Source organism: Lytechinus pictus, chromosome 17 (genome assembly GCF_037042905.1).
Source record: "Lytechinus pictus isolate F3 Inbred chromosome 17, Lp3.0, whole genome shotgun sequence".
Taxonomy (NCBI): domain Eukaryota; kingdom Metazoa; phylum Echinodermata; class Echinoidea; order Temnopleuroida; family Toxopneustidae; genus Lytechinus; species Lytechinus pictus.
In genome coordinates this window covers 21980814-22001144 of record NC_087261.1, presented here as the reverse complement: position 1 = coordinate 22001144, position 20331 = coordinate 21980814, and the positions used below count along the sequence as shown (strand labels likewise).

The 20331-nt window shown below is 38.7% G+C and overlaps 1 protein-coding gene across 1 annotated transcript; it reads left to right on the top strand.

Annotated features, from left to right (window-relative positions):
• The first annotated feature begins 3848 nt into the window (after positions 1–3848).
• LOC129280106 (uncharacterized) lies at positions 3849–19086 on the top strand. The gene is made up of 3 exons (XM_054916160.2): positions 3849–4346; positions 4954–5418; positions 14249–19086. Exons 1-3 carry the CDS (start codon positions 4107–4109, stop codon positions 16844–16846), a joined length of 3303 nt encoding a protein of 1100 aa, XP_054772135.2. The 5' UTR covers positions 3849–4106; the 3' UTR covers positions 16847–19086.
• Positions 19087–20331: the final 1245 nt, after the last annotated feature.

Below are 20331 nucleotides of genomic sequence, written 5' to 3'. Positions count from 1 at the left end.
TTGGTCCTCTAATTTCTGACCGTTCATAGGGTTGCTCCTAACTTTATGGACAGAAGGCCTTCGTTAAACAATAGTCCATGTACACGGGTCATTCATCCATCTTGCGTCTCAAATACTAACGTAAAAAAATGTACAGTGAGTGAATTATGTTGATTTTTTTTCCAGGATTTTTCGTAGACTTATGTTTGTAATTATACAACACTTGGCATATTTTTATGTCTAAAGGTCTCTTGTGAGTAAATTTCAAATTAAACAAATGGGATCTTTAGCTTCGATGAAACGACAAATGAAAGAATGAGATGAACGAAAGTTTGGGTATAAACAATGTTAAAGTTACGAAACTAATTGCCGTGGGGATCCTCAAATTGACGATTCTAACAAGATGTATGTCACGTCAAGTATGTAGAGCTTTCCTTAGGAGGCGCAATATCCACTCTAAAAATGTTGGGCAACACACTGTCTACACAGCAATTGTTTAAACTTTATCCCAATTTGGGTAGTTTTAAACCAATAATGTGTGCTTTGGGTGAAAACTACACATTATTGGTTGAAAACTACCTAGAGTTGGGTACATTTTTTTGACCAATTGTTGTGTGGACAGTACAAGTGTGACATGTTGCCCAACATTTTAAGGGTGTACCACAAAACACCTAATTCGTACTCATTCTGATAATAGGATGAATATTCATCCACGATATGATGTTATGACACCTGTAACTAATGAAGGTTTCCATGGCGAAGAATAAGAGTGTGGTGGGCTTCACGGTACACCATGTGTCTTTCGTGGGCAATGGTAGGTCCTGAATTGGACCTCCCAAACTCTCCTGAAGACGACAAGAACGAACTTATCGAAACGCCGAGTTCGGGCGGTCCGTTTCTGGACCAACAATTGCCCATGGTGTAACGTGACACCCGCCTGCACTGCACCCATATCGTGGTAGAGCGTCCGTCTCAAGAACGGGAGGTCGTGGATTCGATCCTCGGCCGAGTCATACCAAAGACTTATAAAAATGGTACCTTCTGCCTTCTTGCTTGGCGCTCAGCATTTAGATTGGAGAAGGGTAATGATAACATATTATGTTACGCAGGGCCCGCTGGTAGAGCAGTTTCCTATCAAAATGAAGTGGCTACCCTGGATTAATAAAACATTATTATTATAATCATTGTTATTATTATGAAAGTTGTAGTAGCCTACATGGCCTCTTTTTATGAGACGATCATAAAAAGAAGACCCGAACTTGCGACAGATTGAGTAAGAGAGCAAATTTAAGGGAAATATGAACTTAAGTGGCGGGAAAGTTAAATGCGTGTGACTGGTATAACAGATCTTTGTCGCATTGCCAATGGGAGGATCTATATATCATTAGAGATCACAATATTCAAATTCTCATAACCTTTTCGTATTAATTCCATCTTCCTCAAACTGTCATTATCCTGTTCGAGTTTTCTCTTTTATATGAATCCAACTGTAAATGTTGAAATCATTTGATAGTAGATCATACTTGTTTAGAATGGCATTTTATTTACTGTAGTCAATTTTGTTCTTTACGACTCATGCCAAAAAATCAATTACCAATATATTATGTTTGTTATGTAATGAACAATGCATTGTACACGAACGTTATGAATGCAGAAGAAAACATAAAAACAAATCAACTGGTAGCTTTGGTTCTCCTTCAATGATATTCACTTAACCCTGTCATGTCTGTCGGTTGTGGTTTAGGTCGTTCCTCCCCTAAACAACCGCAGTCACACCATCAATAGTTACTGCATCACTAACCTTGATATACCGTCGGTGGGTTTGGACTAGGTTACGTTCGTGTGATAGTGGCATTTATTAATCAGAGCTGATCTTATGAATAATGTATACATGTAGTTGCTTTCCTCTGGGGGAATTACTCATTCATTACGAATGTGGTTACTGGTGATTTATTACACACAGTAAAAACAATTTGTTTTCATAAGTCATGTAATAGTTGATAGATGGTTCTGTCTCACAGCATTACATTGGATGAGTGAAAAAAAAATTCATATATACTATATGAAAATAGAAACACTATCGTTACCATTTATCATTATTATTATTATTATCATCATCATTTATTATCACCAGTATTACCAGAAGTAGTAGTAGTAGTAGTAGTAGTAGTAGATACATTGTTCTCTTCTTCTTATTATTATAATTATTATCATTATTATTATAATAGTAAAAGTAGAAATAGTAGTAGTAGTAGTAGTAGTAGTAGTAGTAGTAGTAGTAGTAGTAGTAGTAGTAGTAATAGTAGTAGTAGCAGTAATAGTAGTAGTAGTATACATGTAGTAGTAGTATCATCATCATCATCAAAATATTAGTTACTTCATTTATATACCTATGTCTTTTGTTTGGGGGGAGGGATTCAATTTTGAAGGAAGAGTACGGTAGTAGATTCAAAAGAAGTTAGTTGGTATTCTGATCATTAAAGCTAGGTTTAACCGTATTCTAAATTAAAATTTAAAACCACACTTCGATGGAATGCTGGCATTCATAATACTTCTTCAGTATTCATGGCGATTCAATGTACCAATAAATTAATTCCTTGAAATTTATTATATATCTGTATTTTCCTTTTATTCCCATTTCACGACTCGATTTTTGACAACTTTTTGCAGCAGGATAAGAGTAATATTTTTAATTCGAAAATTGGTTTGCAACTGGCACTCCATGAAAGTGTGGTCTAAGTTAACCCAGGTTTCACTAAACCGTGGCTTTCATGATATAATACCACCCTTTTGGTTCACACACTTTCATTAGACTCACTTCTACCACAGATAGCACACCGTGCACACACTTTCATTTTGCGCATATTTCAGATAGTGATAACATTCGTTCTGATTGATTATATATATCAACGACAACTTGTAGGTCTACAACAAGTTGTGTTTGATAGGTATATCTGAAACCTGTCGTGTTATTTGCCCCTTTACCAGTCAGCCAGCGACATTCTTGGTCTGTGGAATATAGTCAACGACTGGGTAGTTCAGCGGCGGTATTCATTATTACTCAACCAGTACTCATTTGTGATTACTTTCGTAATGAAAAACCCATATAAGCCAAACGCCATGCCCGAGCATTGCTGCACTAGATGTCTTTCTAATTAAACCTGTGTGTTGCTTCGTGAGGATGGCGGGTAGATCATGATGATCAGAGGCAGGGTCGGGTCAGCCCCTTTCTAAAGTCCTCTTTTCCATGTGGTTCCCTCATCTTCGTGCTTCATGAAACGAAAGCCCAGATCCTTATCGCTGTGATGAGCATAGTGAGTGTGCTGTGGTGTTCTGCGTGTGACAGTAGTGATGAACTATCGAGATAAACAATGCAGGCCGAATATTCACAATTTTAATGTCGCAGCGGCCTTTGTTTGTACTATAAAAATGAAACACGTTAAGAGTTTGTAGCATCTGCGGGAAAATGGACATTTGCTGATATCCATCTGTCATTGGGTACTTGTTTTGCTTGTTCTGTTGCTAATAAGTGGGTAAAATTTGACAAGAATAATGGGATGTCACGATTTATATTGTCCACACAGTCACAATGAGGATGAAATCAGCATAAAATAACCACGATAATAATTTTCTTTACGTGACAGATTTCTGAAATAGAAACAGATCAACTTGAAATAACCAAAGTGACGAATTAATGTTTCGAGATACTCAGTTTCTGTAGTCAAAATTTTTGATAGGCAGTTGACGTCGAAACCTTATACAGGTTCAAGGAAATGCTGGGTACACCATTAACAGCAAGTGTTGATGGTAGAACATACTGTATTGAATTACGAGTATACTCATCTCATTTTGATCATCTTCTTTTACTACAGGTGTTGGAACATGCTGAGCATTTAAGAAACGAACACGAAACAGCCCGAATCCTTTGAAATCGGGATAAATTTCACATGGATGAACTGTATATCAAACCTTCCAGATCAGGAACATAACTCATAGTCTATGATCAAGGCCACAACCGACTCGTCGGGCTGACCGGATGCGGAGAGAAAAACCACTTCCTCAAGAATTTCACTGCGTCGAACAGCAAAGGCACAATCGTGTGGTCCACACACCAGAATTCGGTCAGGATGTCGTCGGACGGGGACGCCGAAGCTTCGGGGTCCAAGTCCCCGACGTCCTCGGCTGCTCCAACTGCAATTGGTCCATCGACGTCTTCCGACGGGGCGGGAGCCGACAAAGGTGAGGATGACGGGTCATCCTTCCCGTTGAAGCCCCTGTCTGGACACAGGAATATATCTTCTCCTCCGCCTGGATTTCCGACGCCAGATGAGATCTTGAGGCTTCGATCTTTAAGTAGGAGAGTCAAGGCAAGCTAGATGTTTCTTTTGCAATTCGTAGATATTGTAACTTAAAAAATCCACGTTTTTATTGTTAAAAGATGTGTGAAAGATTATGATAGCCATTGCATAATGAAATATTCTATAACACGATGTCACGATCATTGATGGTTATGTACTTTGGTAATCAAGTCATTTGATCCGATTCTTTGATTTTTAAAGTTATATAAAAAAAATGTATGACAAAACATGAATCTTTATTGTCGGAATACAATCTAGCCGTAAATAAATACTCTAACGGGCAAAGAGATGATATTATCTGATTATGCCACTGTGGTCATTCTCTTATTTCTCGCAAAAGTAGAAAGTTAGACGCGTTCCTTTTATACGAATTTACATTTCATGATGCGGAATCTCTACCGAGCTCATTTGATATCTCGCATCCTCCACTCAAATTACGTTTATCATGATTATAGCAGAACTTGATATTGATTACAGTGCTTCCCCATTCAAAGGTCAGAGATGTTTTGTTCATGAGTGGGGCAAAGTACTTTGGCCTTAGTAATAATATTCTTATTCCTTTGCTGTTCTGATTTATGAAAGTAGTTTCATATTACAATGAATCCTTTGGTGATAGGTCAACGTTGGTGGCGTGCGTCATGAAGTAATGTGGCGAACCTTGAGTCGACTCCCGAGATCTCGGCTAGGAAGACTCCGTGAATGCACCACCCACGAAACCATCATGGCCATCTGCGACGACTACGTCCTCATCGACAACGAATATTTTTTCGATCGTCACCCTGGGTCGTTCTGCTCCGTCCTCAACTTCTACCGGACAGGCAAGTTGCATCTGATTGAGGACATCTGTCCGGTGTCCTTCAGTGAAGACCTGGAGTACTGGGGTATCGATGAACTGTACATGGAATCCTGCTGTCAGCACAAGTACCACGCCAAGAAGGAGCAGCAGGTGGAGGAGCAGAGGAGGATTGAGGACAGTCTCAGGCAGAGGGAAGAAGAAGATTTTGGATCAGGATGCCTGGCCGACAGACGCCGGCAGCTCTGGGATCTTATGGAAAAACCAAACTCATCGACTGCTGCTAAGGTTGGTACTTCACTTGATTGTTGATGCTGCTGTCGCACCATACGAAACCGACTCCAAATTGCTCGCTGGTATGCCATTCGAAATAAAGTCGGGATGGAGTTGGTTTCGCCGAAGTGACCGTGGCAATATATTCTTTGCCATGTTTATGATCATTTATTAGATTACGTCAAATACTCAGCTTCGGTATGATTACGTCATACTGCAAACTAGGCAAAGCACAATCGTGTGATCAGATTTGATAGCTATTTTAGGATTATGCTGTTTCTTTTCATGTCTTCCCTTTACACTATTATGTTCTCATTATTATTATTTTTTTATTATTTATCGTCTTTTGTTCTGCCCTTGTGAAACCATACGAGGTAGGGACACCAATTCCCCTCTTGTGACACTGTCCCTTAGATCAGGCGTTTCTCCCCGCTATGCCTTCATCACCATATTCATAACAAGCCATTCAGGGAAGCTATTCTAAAGTGGCATCGCATTCTTGAACAGCCTGCATTACACTGCCGCCGTCACATATTGATTCGAAATGATAATGTTTGTTCAAGACCTTCCTATCGACCTAAAGTTAGCCCCTGCATTACGTTTCATACGCAGTTATTGTATTCATAATGATAAAAATAGTTGCTGAATAAAAAGGGATCGTACTACACAAACATCCACGAATTTTACTGATTCTTATCGAAAGAAACCTTTGCAAGTCAGAAAAGGAGCGTTCAAGAACAAGGCCTGTTGGGTCGTTGCAAGAAGCTTTATGCTCGATTACATTGTGCAAATATGTGTTATAATTTATTTTATTAATTTGGTTGCAATTGAACACAAATCTTTTACCATTTTTTATCAAAAGATTTTCAATTAAACGTCTGTTGCCTACAGCGTCCAATTAGTTATAACTTAATTGAAAATCTGAAGAAGAAAATAAGCAAAGACATGAATATTTGAATGTGTTCTATTCGGATGGAGAATAGATGGAAAACAAGAATAACGCTGAAAACTTCATCAAAATTGAATGTAAAATAAGAAAGTTATGACATTTTAAAGTTTCGATTTTTTTTCACAAAACAGTTATGTGCAAAATTCAGTGATATGCAAATAAGAGAGTCGATGATGTCACTCACTCACTATTTCTTTTGTTTTTTATTGTTTGAATTACACAATATTTCAATTTTTACGAATTCGACAAATAGGACAACATGTTCAGGGAGTAATGATTTTTTTTCACATAGCAATGATAAGAAAATTAACATATTTCATATTTCACATGATAAAATAATGAATAGTGAGTGAGTGATGTTATCGGTCCCCTCATTTGCATACCGACCAGGATGTGCATATAGCTGTTTTGTGAAATTAAGCAAAACTTTAAAATTTCATTGCTTCCTTATTTTAGATCGGATTTTGATGAAATTTTCAGCGTTATGCGTGTCTGTTTTTTTTCTTTCTATAAAAAGCAGCTTTTTGTTGGGGTGGACTTGTCCTTGTTTTCGAATTATTCCTGTTTAAAGTTCACGCTGAATTTAGTCTGCATTCCATCAAGAACTTACCGTGACGTATTATCATGATTATGTAATAGAATGTGACGTAGGTAATTGGTTACATACCAGCTTCGCGTTTACCAGGCTGCCAAAAAGCTGCTCTGCCGAGTTCCTTTGGGAGCTACCATAAACAGAAACAGAATAATATTAATCGGTAAATCATAATACATTCCACCCTTTTTTTTTTTCGTTTCCCACTCTTTCCTTTTCTTTTCTTCCTTTTTGTCGTTGTATATATACAGTATATATATATATATATATATATATATATATATATATATATATATATACATATATAATTCCTTTTTATCATGTTTTAATTTTTTTTTCTAAAGCCTTTATATAGATGGAATCATCTTTTCTAGATTGAACGATAGGGATTGGATAGTAGTACACGTTCCACATCTCTTTTTTTTTAAACTCTTCTTTCTTCTCATGTCTTCTGTTTGTATCCTTTGGGTTTTTTCCGTTTTTTTTTAAACGTACACTACATGGAAAACTACATGATGAGTGGGCCACTCCCACCCCCTTCTAGTACCACCCCTGACCATCATTAGGGAGTTTTCGCTTAACGACGTACGGAGGATTCAGGAACACAGTAAATGTATTGAAAATGCCCATTATAATTATGACAAAGAACAGCTCGGAGGTCTTTGTCGAAAATTGTTGAAGTTTCCTCCTAAATTTTGGAGCGTATGAAAAAAACGGCAAATATGTCATTTTCCCAGAGTTAAGGACAAAATTGCTGTTTACACCAATTTTCGACAAAGACTATTTGGTTGTTCTTTGTCATGACCGGCATTTGACAATACATTATCTTTGTTGTTTTATTCTCCTTACGTCGCCATACGAAAACAACGGCGGTCGGCGACCTTATCGTAAGCCCAGATGACACAATGACCATCAAGAGGGAAGCACTTAATGTAGATTTTGTTTCATATACATTGGTTTTAGTCAAACTCGGATCGAATCTGAAGACTACTGACTGTTGGCGCTTTATCACAGCCTGCTACAGTGGCGCGACACCGTCTTCCGTCTCCTTTACACATGGGACCGTGTAATTAGAAGCCTGGAATTTAATCTTAGCGGAGGCAACGGCAAAATGGCTATTCTTCTGCCTGCAAACAGTGGTCATCCACCTGCCCCCACACTCCCCCGTCTTTCCTCCTCTCTCTCACTTTCCTCTACCCTTCCCCACCCCTTCTGTCTTTCCCTCCTAATTTTCCAAATTATTGTAGCGCGCATCTCCCTCCCCCTCTCTCTCTCGTTGAAGTGTTTTCATTACTTATTTCATATCTTCCGGAGATATGAGTCTGAATGAAATGGGTCAGTATTAAATGCTCACGTGTAATTATATTTCATGATTTGTAGTGCTATACATATCACTATCGTTCACATTGCAGGGACCGCGGAAGCGGGGGGGGGGGGCTTGTGAAGCCCCCCCCCCCCACTTATTTCCAAAACCGTGTACAAAAACGTAAAAATTACCATATAATTGTGATTTTTTGCATGTTCAGCCCCCCCCCCCCCCACTTTGAAAACCGTTCCGCGGCCCCTGCATTGATGTTACTTTTGTCTTAGTGAACTTAAAATGAAAGCCTTACTGGGGAACTATTATTAAGTATCGCCACACTAGCAGGGGCGGAAATCTCTCCCAAAAGGTAGGGGGGACAAGGGGCTGGAAAATTTGACAAGCAAAAAAAAAAATTATCACCCCAAATTTAAGGTCATTTCGACAAAAAAAAAGGTTACCACCCAAGATTTAAGGTCATTTTGACGAAAATAAATTTGACAAGCAAAAAAAAAAAATCCCAATCGTAAGGTCATCTCGTCCTAACATACATCTAAAATACATGTTTTATTTCGATTTTGAATGATGTATTTCTTACAATCATAAAAGACCACAAATAGTATATAGGGGGACATTTGATATTGTGTCCCCCCCTACTATTTTGAGTAGGGGGGACACGTCCCCCCTGGGATTTCCGCCCATGCACACTAGTACACATCATGGCTATGCTTCCCTTTGTTAAATCACGGGATAAAGTAGCATGTTTGTAGTGACTTTTTTTTTTTTTGGGGGGGGGGATTGGTTGTTGATTTTTGGTAGGGAAATGGGACCGTTCTCAGAGAAACAAAAGAACTAGGTCTTCATTCCCCTAAATATTCTCCATAACACATTTGGCTCATACAATTAATTTCAATGTCTTTATTTCCAAATCATAAAAAATACAAATTTACAACACAAGATATCATATAAATGCATTTCAAATCGTTAAAATATACACTTATAAATACAGTAGATGATAAATGCACTCCATAATTCATTCATGACGTGACATTTTTTTGTGATAAATATAAGGTATCAAAATTTTAACCCCCCCCCCCTGTTAATGAAATCCTCATTGTCCCCCGGAGAATCAATGGTTAATGTAGACATTTTTAAGATTACAAGCGAATGAGGGAAGCGAGAGTACAGATTCCTTACGTTGCTGACATCATGACGAGTGACAACCCCTCATCAATCATGGTAATATTAAACGTCTGCACTCGCTTAATTCTCAGGCAAGGAATTTCTTTCTGTTAACTCCCTTCCCATGTGATGCAATCGGTGTCGTGATCATCTAGGCGACGAAATTTTGCCAACTTTTTTGTGTTTATGAAACTTTCCCATCTTTTTCTTTATATATTTATCTTAATTTGTTGATTAAACTCATCATTATTTATTAATTCAACTCATCAATCATGTTTGAAAAAAATAACTTTATCTCTAAATCTTGAAAATATCATCATACAAAATTTGAAACCAATGGAAAATTATCTAAATACCATTACCATTCAAAATGGAATGGTATTCGCAATATTAGATATGAATTTTAAATCTCTTTCTCCTCATTAATATGATTATGTTCTCATATACCCGATATGATAATGTACTGATTCAACGCATTCAACGTTTTTTCTCACCTATCTCTCTGAATGTTCTGAAAAAATCAATATATACATGTATATAAATCTTGAAAATGTAATCTTACAAAATATTCTCACACCTTTTCCCCCCTTCTGAATTTGTTTTCAAGCATTTCCTAAGCTCTTGATTACAGTGCAATAGAATATATGCACATAATGTCTGCGCTCTACAAATCATTGAAAATGATCTGAGTATCATTACCATTCGAAGTGAAAAGATATTCTCAAAATAGAACATGTATGCGAGTATGTAACACTCGGCAACCTTAGAAAAAAAAGTGGACGATTTTGCAAGTTATTGAGGAGATACAGAGCCTTTAAAGTGCCATCGACTTGACGACTTGGCGAGAAACTTTATCTTGCCATGTCGACATATTAACCTTATTATGTCGACATGGCGAGATACGTTATCTTGCCAATTCGACTTATAAAATGTTATATGTCGACATGGCGAGATACGTTATATTGCCAAGTTGACTTATGAAAAAATATATGTCAACATGGCGAGATATTTTATCTAGCCAAGTCGACTTATAAAGAGTTATATGTCAACTTGGCGAGATATTTGAACTCTCGCCGGGCCTTGGACACTTCATATCTCGCCATGTTGACATGTAATGTTTTATAAGTCAACTTGGCAAGATAACGTATCTCGCCATGTCGACATATAACTTTTTATAAGTCGACTTGGCGATGTCGACATATAACTTTTTATAAGTCGACTTGGCGAGATAACGTATCTCGCCATGTCGACATAATAAGGTTATTATGTCAACATAGCAAGATAAAGCGTCTCGCCAAGTCGTCAAGTCGATGGCACTTTAAAGGCTCCGTAAGGAGATAATTGGCAGACAGTAACTGACATGTCAGTTTTGATTTATTTTGAGGAAGTGTTAGCGGGGGCGTAGTGTGGGGGAACTTTTGACGTCAGATGTTTGAAAACATAAATGTCCATGAGGCTTTGTCGGCAAAGCACACCTGTCTGTTTCTCCGCATCGCATCCTATATCGCTCCTATACATAATTATCGATCAATAGATACTCAAGGACTCGGAATTTGGTCGCATCCTGCTTTGCACGATAAACAATATGCTTTATATCAGCATGTAAATGCTTCTTCATCGTTCAAGGGCATTATTGTAGCATCGGGCGCTAATGTGAAAAAAGAGCACCTCCACCATTTTGTGTAAATATCCCGAAGCAGCAACTAAAGTCAGGTACCCGACTTTACAATTCTAGTTGTGGGCGCACGTTTTTTTTTCTTTTCCCTTTTTGTTCAATTCTTTGCATAATTATGCAATACTAGTCCAGCGCTAGACAAAGTACCGTTGTCCATGTTGCTCCTTTCACGTTTATCGACAGATAAACAAACCGTAAATCAATACATCTGATATAGATACCGATTATGTTTTTTTTTTCATCATAATAAAATGTGCACTTGGCACTTGCCATAGAGATTAATTCCGCACTCATGACCAGCGCACAGAAAAAAAAGAAAAGGAAAGGAAAAAGTGAAATATATTTATCTCTGGATGGTATGTCCAAACTGATCCAGAATTCGACTTTTTGGTATTAAAAAGGCCAAACTTTGTGCTTGGTCGCTTCGCTCGCTCTCTCGCAACCTTGCAGATATTTGACCCCATACGCTATGTCTCTTCATAAACTATGCTACTGGTACCCATGCATAAAGAAACCCACTACCAAGAAAATATGCCTACACCTGTATCTCCTGCATATTGCACAAACTTATAGCAACCGTCTGCAAGGAGTTCTAAAAAGTGTACTAAAGGTCAAGTCCACCCCCAGACAAATTTGATTTGAATCAATACAGAAAAATCAAATAAGCCTAACGCAGAAAATTTCATCATAATCGGATGTAAAATAGGAAAGTTTGCCATTTTGAACTTTCGCTTAGTTTTCACAAAACAATTATATGCATAACTCAGTGATATGCAAATGAGAGAGTAGATCGTGTTCCTCATTCTTTCTTTTGTTTTGTTTATTAGTGTTCAAATGTTAAAACAATGGTAATTCCAAATGTTCAGGGGGGAGTAAAACTTTGTTTTATATGACAATGAGGAGAAAAAAGGGAATATTTCATCGTTCATATAATAAAATACTAAGGAAATGGTGATTGAGTGACGTCATCAATTCCTTCAGTTGCATACCGACCAGGATATGCATATAACTGTTTTGTGAAATTAAACGAAAATTAAAAAATGTCATAACTTTCTTATTTTACATCCAATTTTGATGGACTTTTCAGTGTTATGCTTGTTCGATTTTTCTTTTTTTATTCAAATAAACTTTATGTTGGAATGAACTTGTCCTTTAAGGACTTTGAATGGTGATGAGATGGCATACCATCTATTCAAGATGAAATATTGACGGCTTGAAGGACATATTTCTAAGTGATCTTAGAGAGGCAAGAATATAACGATGACTGGAGTCCAAGGGTGAAAGCTTGGATGAAAGACGATAATATGTATCTTACTCGCAGAACCAATGCTGAGGGGACACCACTTGTCTTGTAAATGAGCAACATCAAAACACTTCAGTTGAAAAGCGAAATGGGAACGCCTTGAGCTAAATAAGCCATTACACCAAAACTCTGTTTCCGGGATGGCGAAAGGAAATGATGTACTTGCGATATTACTCCCATCTGAGAATTGGCTAGGCCCTACGATTCTTCCACTTTGAAGCCTTGTATGCAAATTATGCGAAGTGCTTATTTTTCTCTCATCTCGCTTGTCTATAGGCGGTTTAGAAGTAGTATAAAATGTGATTGAGCTATAATAGAGTACCGACATGTGACGTCATAAATATCTTCCAATTTAGCAGTTCATTACTTTTTGATACCACATTCTGGGCCCCGTTGCATAAAAGGAACCATAATGGTAACTTGCATGGAATCCTTGATTTTGATTGACTGTTGATCAGAGTTATAGTGGTAGTTACCATTGGATGGCAAAGATACCCTAACAGTAACCTTTATGCAACGGGCTCCCAAGATATGACCCCATGAATACCTAATAGCCCCATTGAAGTCAGTGTATTACATGCCTAATTCTAAATGTTATGAACTAGGTAAATAATACATTGGCTTTCGTGGGGCTAAGTATGTATATTAATATCCCCCCCCCCTCATGGGCCAACTCCCTAAAATGGATTTGCTGATTGGCCAATGAGATAACACATGCAAAAATCATATATCAACCCTCTAGAACACTATGCTCTGACATATGCGTCCGAGGTGTTACGATACTGCCACAAATAACAATGAAAATTTAGTTTTATATTTAATTTCCTTTTTTTATTACAGGAAATAGATCAATCATACACTAAACAAAACAAAAATAATAATCTTACATCTCTTGAAGTGTCAGTTCTGATTATTCCATAAATGTATATTCTAAATGATGTATATATCCAAGTTGGCTGGCAAAGGTTCCTTAAATCAATGTCCACAATCCTGACGATGGTGAAATTTATGTTGAAACACGATATACAATAAGAGTCACCGTAACGAGTTGAAATGCCTGCGAAGACGATGTTGATGATGATTAACAGTCAATTTCAGCAATCCATGGGTTGAAAAGCGTTCATTAAAACAGAATGATGATCTCGATTAGAACTAAGAATTCCTCTCTCAAAGTAACTGCAAACAGTTCATTGATGGCTTGCAAATAATTCCACAGAAGATAAATGTTGTATTCCAGTTGGAATAAACTATGCTCTGACATAAAGTCTGGTTTGAAACTTTGAGTTCTGATCTGATATGATGAAGAAACTGCCAGGTTGTATATATGAATTTCTACTATTCTGGAAGCTTCTAGTATTGTCTTTAAAAAGAGCATTCTCCTTCTTTCTGGAGCAGTTCAATTCAAGAAGACTCTTGAATGACCTAAGTGAAATTAACAATGTAAACAACATAGCTACATGTAATCCTATTGTCCTTTTCCACTATCACTAGGAGTCTCTAATTGTGTAGCAGTCTATATTGTCTATCTTTGTACATTCCAGAGAACAAAAATTGCTCAGCCTCATTGAATAGGCATAACTAACAAAGCTTTACTGAGAAATTCTTGAATATTCTTAATCATTATAATTATGCTATGAATATCTTTAAAGAGGAAATAACTAAATAAATGAATGTAATTGGTCTTACAGTTTTTATATATAACAGAGGCAGCAAACAGTAACGTCGGTGTCGCTGGAATTGCATGCCTGAGAATGATATAAACCAGTCATTTTTTATGGTGATATGATTAAAGTATCTTTTCTAAATTTCTCGTCACTTTAATTTTTTTTTTTTCTCTCTTTCAGGTCATCGCTATCATCTCCATCCTTTTCATCATTCTTTCCACCATAGCCCTATCTCTCAACACCATGGAAGGTTTACAGAAAAGAGACGCCCAGAACAACCCTATCGACAATGACAAATTGGCCATGATAGAGAGCATCTGTATAGCTTGGTTCACTCTAGAGTACCTCCTCCGCCTCATTTCCGCTCCCAACAAGTGGAAGTTCTTCAAGGGCGTCCTCAATATCATCGATCTCTTGGCCATCTTACCGTATTACGTAACACTCTTCCTCACCGAGTCGCGAGAGAGCGTCATGCAGTTCCAGAACATGCGACGGGTTGTCCAGATCTTTCGGGTGATGCGGATCATGAGGATTCTCAAGTTGGCCAGGCACTCGACCGGGCTGCAGTCGCTGGGTTTCACGCTCCGCACCAGCTACAAAGAACTGGGACTTCTTATACTGTTCCTCGCCATCGGCATCATGCTCTTCTCGAGTCTCGCTTACTTCGCCGAGAAAGACGTTCCGTTTACCGATTTCACAAGTATTCCTGCGTCTTTTTGGTGGGCTGCCATCACGATGACGACAGTCGGTTACGGTGACATCAGCCCCATCACCGTTCTTGGGAAGATCATTGGTTCTGTTTGCTGTGTGTGCGGTGTGCTCTTTATCGCCCTTCCCATTCCAATCATCGTGAATAATTTCTCCGAGTACTACAGAGAGCAAAAACGACAGGAAAAGGCGCTGAAACGTCATGAAGCACTTGACCGGGCTAAACGCGACGGAAGCCTGGTCAGTCTTGATATGCGAGATCTCCATTTTGTAGAACTTTCTGAGATGGGATATGGATTGAAGCCCTTGAATCCGATAGTTCAGACTCGTATGAGAAGTAGTTCTAGCCCGCTGAGGTGCAAGGATAAGAGAGGAGCCCAGGCGGATCCTGATATTGTGGGATTGAACCGGAGGTACCATTCTCATGACGAAGGTATAAAGGACAATACTGGTGTCCAGTGGAGAGGCAATGATCGGGCACATAGTGGAATATATCCGCATGGGCGAGACCGTACTTACAGTTCTACCACATACACTGATCATGCGAATAGACAAAGCTCCAGTAGTCTCGCATCCGATGCGTTTGGTGAATCACAAGATCATCATGAATTACCGAGAATCCTTCGGACCATAGGTAATGTAGGGATCTTAGCAGGCCAGACTGGAGTGGGAGGCCAAGATGATAAGTCGACTGACAGAGGACCGCCAAGTTATGACTTGTCAATCCACACTATAAGTTCCCCAAGCAAGCAGAGTAAGGTCGAAATGCAGTTGCCTGATAGGTACGGCGGTCCGTCACACCGCGATGATTCGCAGAGTGGGTTTCGACAGTCGATGTCTCCTAGAGACACAGATACCAGCGAAACAGAACCTTTGCTCGGACCAAGACAGGGACATGGCAAGGAAACGCCCTCTCCGGTCTCTGATTGTAACGCAACAGGTGAGATGGGAGTCATAGTTCAGAAACTTGATGATGGTTTCACCACTACGTGGACGAAAGCACCAGAGCCTGGCCGTCCGGGGCAAGCCGTGAAACCTTCATTAAAGCATACCATGAGTTCAGGCGATGAACCCATGGAACGCTCTTCCTTGACAAGAAAATCTAGTTCAGAAAGTCAATATTCACAGGGTGGGCATCCGAAGCGGGTCACGATCGAGGAAGGAAGAAGAGCAAGCGTGTCCTCGACCGACTCTGGCTCGAGTTCCGGTGCAGCGCCCCACCCGCGTCTGTGCAAAAAAGCTGGTACAAAACCTAAGACAAGGAAACAGAAGCATCGACCGGCCTTCCTAGCTGGTATAGGAAGTATTACCGCTGGTATCAAGTTAGGTCGCCAAAGCTCCAAGGACAGTGATTCAAGCAAACGACCAAGCGATTCTTCTCCTTCGTCAAAGAAAGTGGGTGATAATAGCAACATTAGGTCAAAGGCAAGGTCCCGTAGCAAAGCGGGACTCTTGAACTTCCATTCCAAGAAGCAACGCGATACCATCGGTCCCGTCCCTATGCAAACAATCACCAGTGCAGAAGATGCCGGTAGTAACGGTTCACATGATGACAAGCCTCAGGGAGATATTATTGACTTAATGCAAACCACAAACACCTCTGACGCACAGGTTGAGAATGGTGATGCAAATCCTGACATCCGCCAACACACACCTTCGCATTCGCAAGAACTACTTAACTTAGATAATAATAGCAAAGTACCACTTAGAATGGTATCTTCAAACGGCATTCCTAAATCGGCACCTTCCCTTGTGGATGAACTTCTCAACGGAGACACACAAGGATCAGTATCCACAAATCCTTCTAACTTGAACAGATCAATGCCCATTAAGCAACTCTCACTCGACGGCGTTCCCCGATCTGCTCCGAAACCCCCCGACCTCATGTCCCGGTCAACTCCGAACTCTCCCGACCACACGGGAGTTCCTTCGGCAAATCAAACGGATTGGGGATATCCCTTTTTGTCAGAGACCCTTCCAGATTGTAAGCCAGATAAAGCGATTGACATTTCATCAAACGACTGCCATTCCAGTCATTCCGACAGCCGAGAAAATTCAATTAAATGCTAGGAACCATCTATGCAACCTATCATTCACTTGCCATTGTTTATAACATGACTGTTTTGTAAGTTCAGGGCCTCGTCTCACAAAGAGATACGATTGGTGGGCCAACCAATCGTAACTCTATGGAAATCCATCAGTGTCGTAATAGTTTCTACAGGAAATTTGAAAAATGTTCTTTGTAAACAAAGGAGAACACACCAAATTGTCAAGAAATCAATTAATTTATGGATATCTATTCATATCTAGAAATTTTTTTGAGCAAACATGCATTTTATATGTTGACTTTGCTGGCTTTCCATAGCTGCGATTGATCGGATCAATCGCAAGTCTTTGTAAGACGGGCCCCAGAAATTCCAGCCAATAGGCGCGGTGGGCGCTACACGTCATTGTAGTTTGAAGAGAATAGAGTACCGAATTGATGAAGTCACAAAAATCATATTTTGTCTTTTAGAACATACCGAACTAACCCCATAACCACAATTTGTTGGGAATCGGTCCATAGGGGACCAACATGCCCCAACCCCCGAACCGATTGTCACTAAATTTGTGTTGTGGATTTATTTCTTCATGATCTGGTGAATATGATATTTTAAAAAAAATGCTAAAATGCTAAACAGGATTTTATGACGTCATTACTCCGATACTCTATACGGTCGACTACTCAAATACACCAAACCAAGAAATGTACTTGACTGGAAAAAATGTAAAAGCAATGACATTCAAAATTTCGTTTAAGTTTACGAGAAGTTAAATGCACAATATGGGTAATATGTAAACGAGAGAGTCGATGAAAGGACACGCTCACATTTTATTAACTTATTTATTTTGCATGAATTTTCAAATACATTATTTGAAATTGAAGAAATTCTTAGTTGTATTAAAACAGCTTGCAGCAATAGCAATATCACATTTTTTAACGGAATAATCAGAGATTGTTTTATATCAAAGTATCAACATGAGACATTTCTTATAGAAATATAAGTAAGTAATGCAGGGGCCGCGGAAAGGTTTTGGAAGTGGGGGTGGGGCGCTGACCATGCAAACAAATCACAATCAGATGATGATTTTTACGTTTTTGTTCACGGTTTTGGAAAAAAAAGTGTGTGTGTGGGGGGGGGGGGGGTGGCTGAAGACCACCCAGCCTCCGGTTTCCGAGGCCCCTGTAACGATCGTGTAGAATCATTAATTCCACCGCTCGCATGCGACTCGTATAGTGCAGCTAACTCTATTCTTAAATTCAGCATGCATCGAACTTTTAAAATGCTCTCACATTCGTATTGGTCTGATATTTATTAATTCTTCACTTATTCTTGTTTGCTTTTCCCAGTTTATTCAAATCAACTGGATAATCACGTTAAAGTTTACTACTAAGTAGAGGTAAAATTAACATAATAGAAAAGTCTAAGGGAATATGTTTCTCGTAATAATTATTCTGCATAAAAATGTGTTATATAAGTGCTAATTATTATATTTTCATTCTGTTCACATATTGGTTTTTGTAAACAAAAATATAATTTTGTTACTTTGCTTAAGTGTCTTTTAAACGGTCGTATATTTTGATTGTGTAAATACTTTTATGTACCCTAAAGTAATATGTGTATATTGTATCAAAATATGAACACTTATTAGGTACTTTAGGTTTTGTATATTACGCTTACAACAAATGCTGTATATAACTAAGTTATTTTATCATATGAATAATTTTCTAACCGATTCATCAAAAGAATTACAATATGGTAATAACGGCATCCGTTCATAAGCAGAGGAATAGAATTTCTACTTCGAAAGACGTATATTTTTACTGTTTATTACCGCGCTTCTCCCAAACATCTTGCCCTTCTTGCTTACATTTTTAAATGAATAATAAATATCGTTTTCAGCAAAAAATGAAATATATAGGAAACAGTTTTGGAGAGGAGTAATGCTTTTCTTGTCGTTGTGTGCGTGGGGGAGTAGGCCTATTGTTTTCTTTCACTTATTTTCAATTTTTTTTAGTTATCTTTTACACACACACACACCTGGATCCTATCCGAAAAACGGGATTTGATGAGGGGGTGTTCCAATCCACACTGTTAGATAATTTATCCTTAAAATAAAAGAAGTTCTTGCAGCAGAGTCTCGAGAACACCTGTAATCTTACCAGATTGCGTAATCTTACAGGAAATTGGTATTTGGTGTATGGAACCTTACAAATTTCCTTAAAGAAAACACTCTTTCCTCTTTTGAAACAGACCTGTTCAGTTAAATTGCAGAAAAATTCCTGTTTTATGAATTTACAGAATGATTATGTTATTGCTCTCTGCAAAATCTTTTTTTTCCCTGTAAAATCAGGGTTTTTTAAAAGTGCACGAGTGGTTAACAAGTTGGTCTAATGTGCCTGACTGTAATTATTAAAAGCCTTGGTTCAAACCCAGCCATGACCCTTGCCCCTGATAAAATAGGACACAAATCTACATTGCTATTTCGACATAGAAAATCTAATTTTCAAAAGCCCTCCTTTGTCGAAAATAGGTGAATCAAAGCAGTAGTTGCCTCCAGGGGGCGTTTCATGAAAGGACTTGTCAGACGTTTTATCCGACAAGTCCCATTTTATCCGACAGTTACCATAGGGACAAGGCCTCTCAGCCAATCAAAATCATGGAAAGATGTCAGATCTGACAACTTGTCGGATGAAAATATTGATGAAACGCTCTCCAGGACTCTTGACAAACGACATGATTATTTTCAATTTTTCGTCAGCTAAGAATCTTCGACGATCAGCTATCCTGGTACACTAGCTTTCTACACTGACATGACTGAACAGTCATATTGAATGGCAAGGGCCCGTCTTACAAAGAGTTGCGATTGATCCGATCAACCGTAACTATGGAAAGCCAGCAAAGTCAACATACAACATGCATGTTCAAATTGTTTAAAGGTGTTTTCTATAATCATGGTATATACTCATACAACCATCGATGTCTTGACAATAATTCAGTTTGCTTCTCTTTGTCTACAGAGGACACTTTGCAAATATCCTGCTGAAAAATACGACGTGGATGGATATCAATACAGTTGAGGTTGATCGGATAACTCGTAGCTCTATGCAAGAGGGGCCCTGGGTCCGGTAACACAAAAGGTTAATGATTAATCGTACGCTTGACTTTTACGATTGATTGTACATTGAAGTCAATGGAATCAACCGTGGAAAATTGTTCTACGATCATTGCTAACCGTTGTGTTCTGGGGTCCTGGTCCTGGTTTTCCTCCGATGAGGATGGATGATCCAAATGAGTATTTTGTAAAACGTATCATTCACATCAGTTTACTCGGGCATTGAAGTAATTACTTTTTTTTTCGTTTTACCTTTCAAAGCTACTCTTCCAAAGGTCACTCGTGTGCATAATTCTTACTTATAACGCCCTCATCAAAGATGTGTATTAGTTTACTATCTTCTTGTCCAAAATGACTGCGACTCGAAAACGGTGAATATGACTCAAATAACAGTCGCA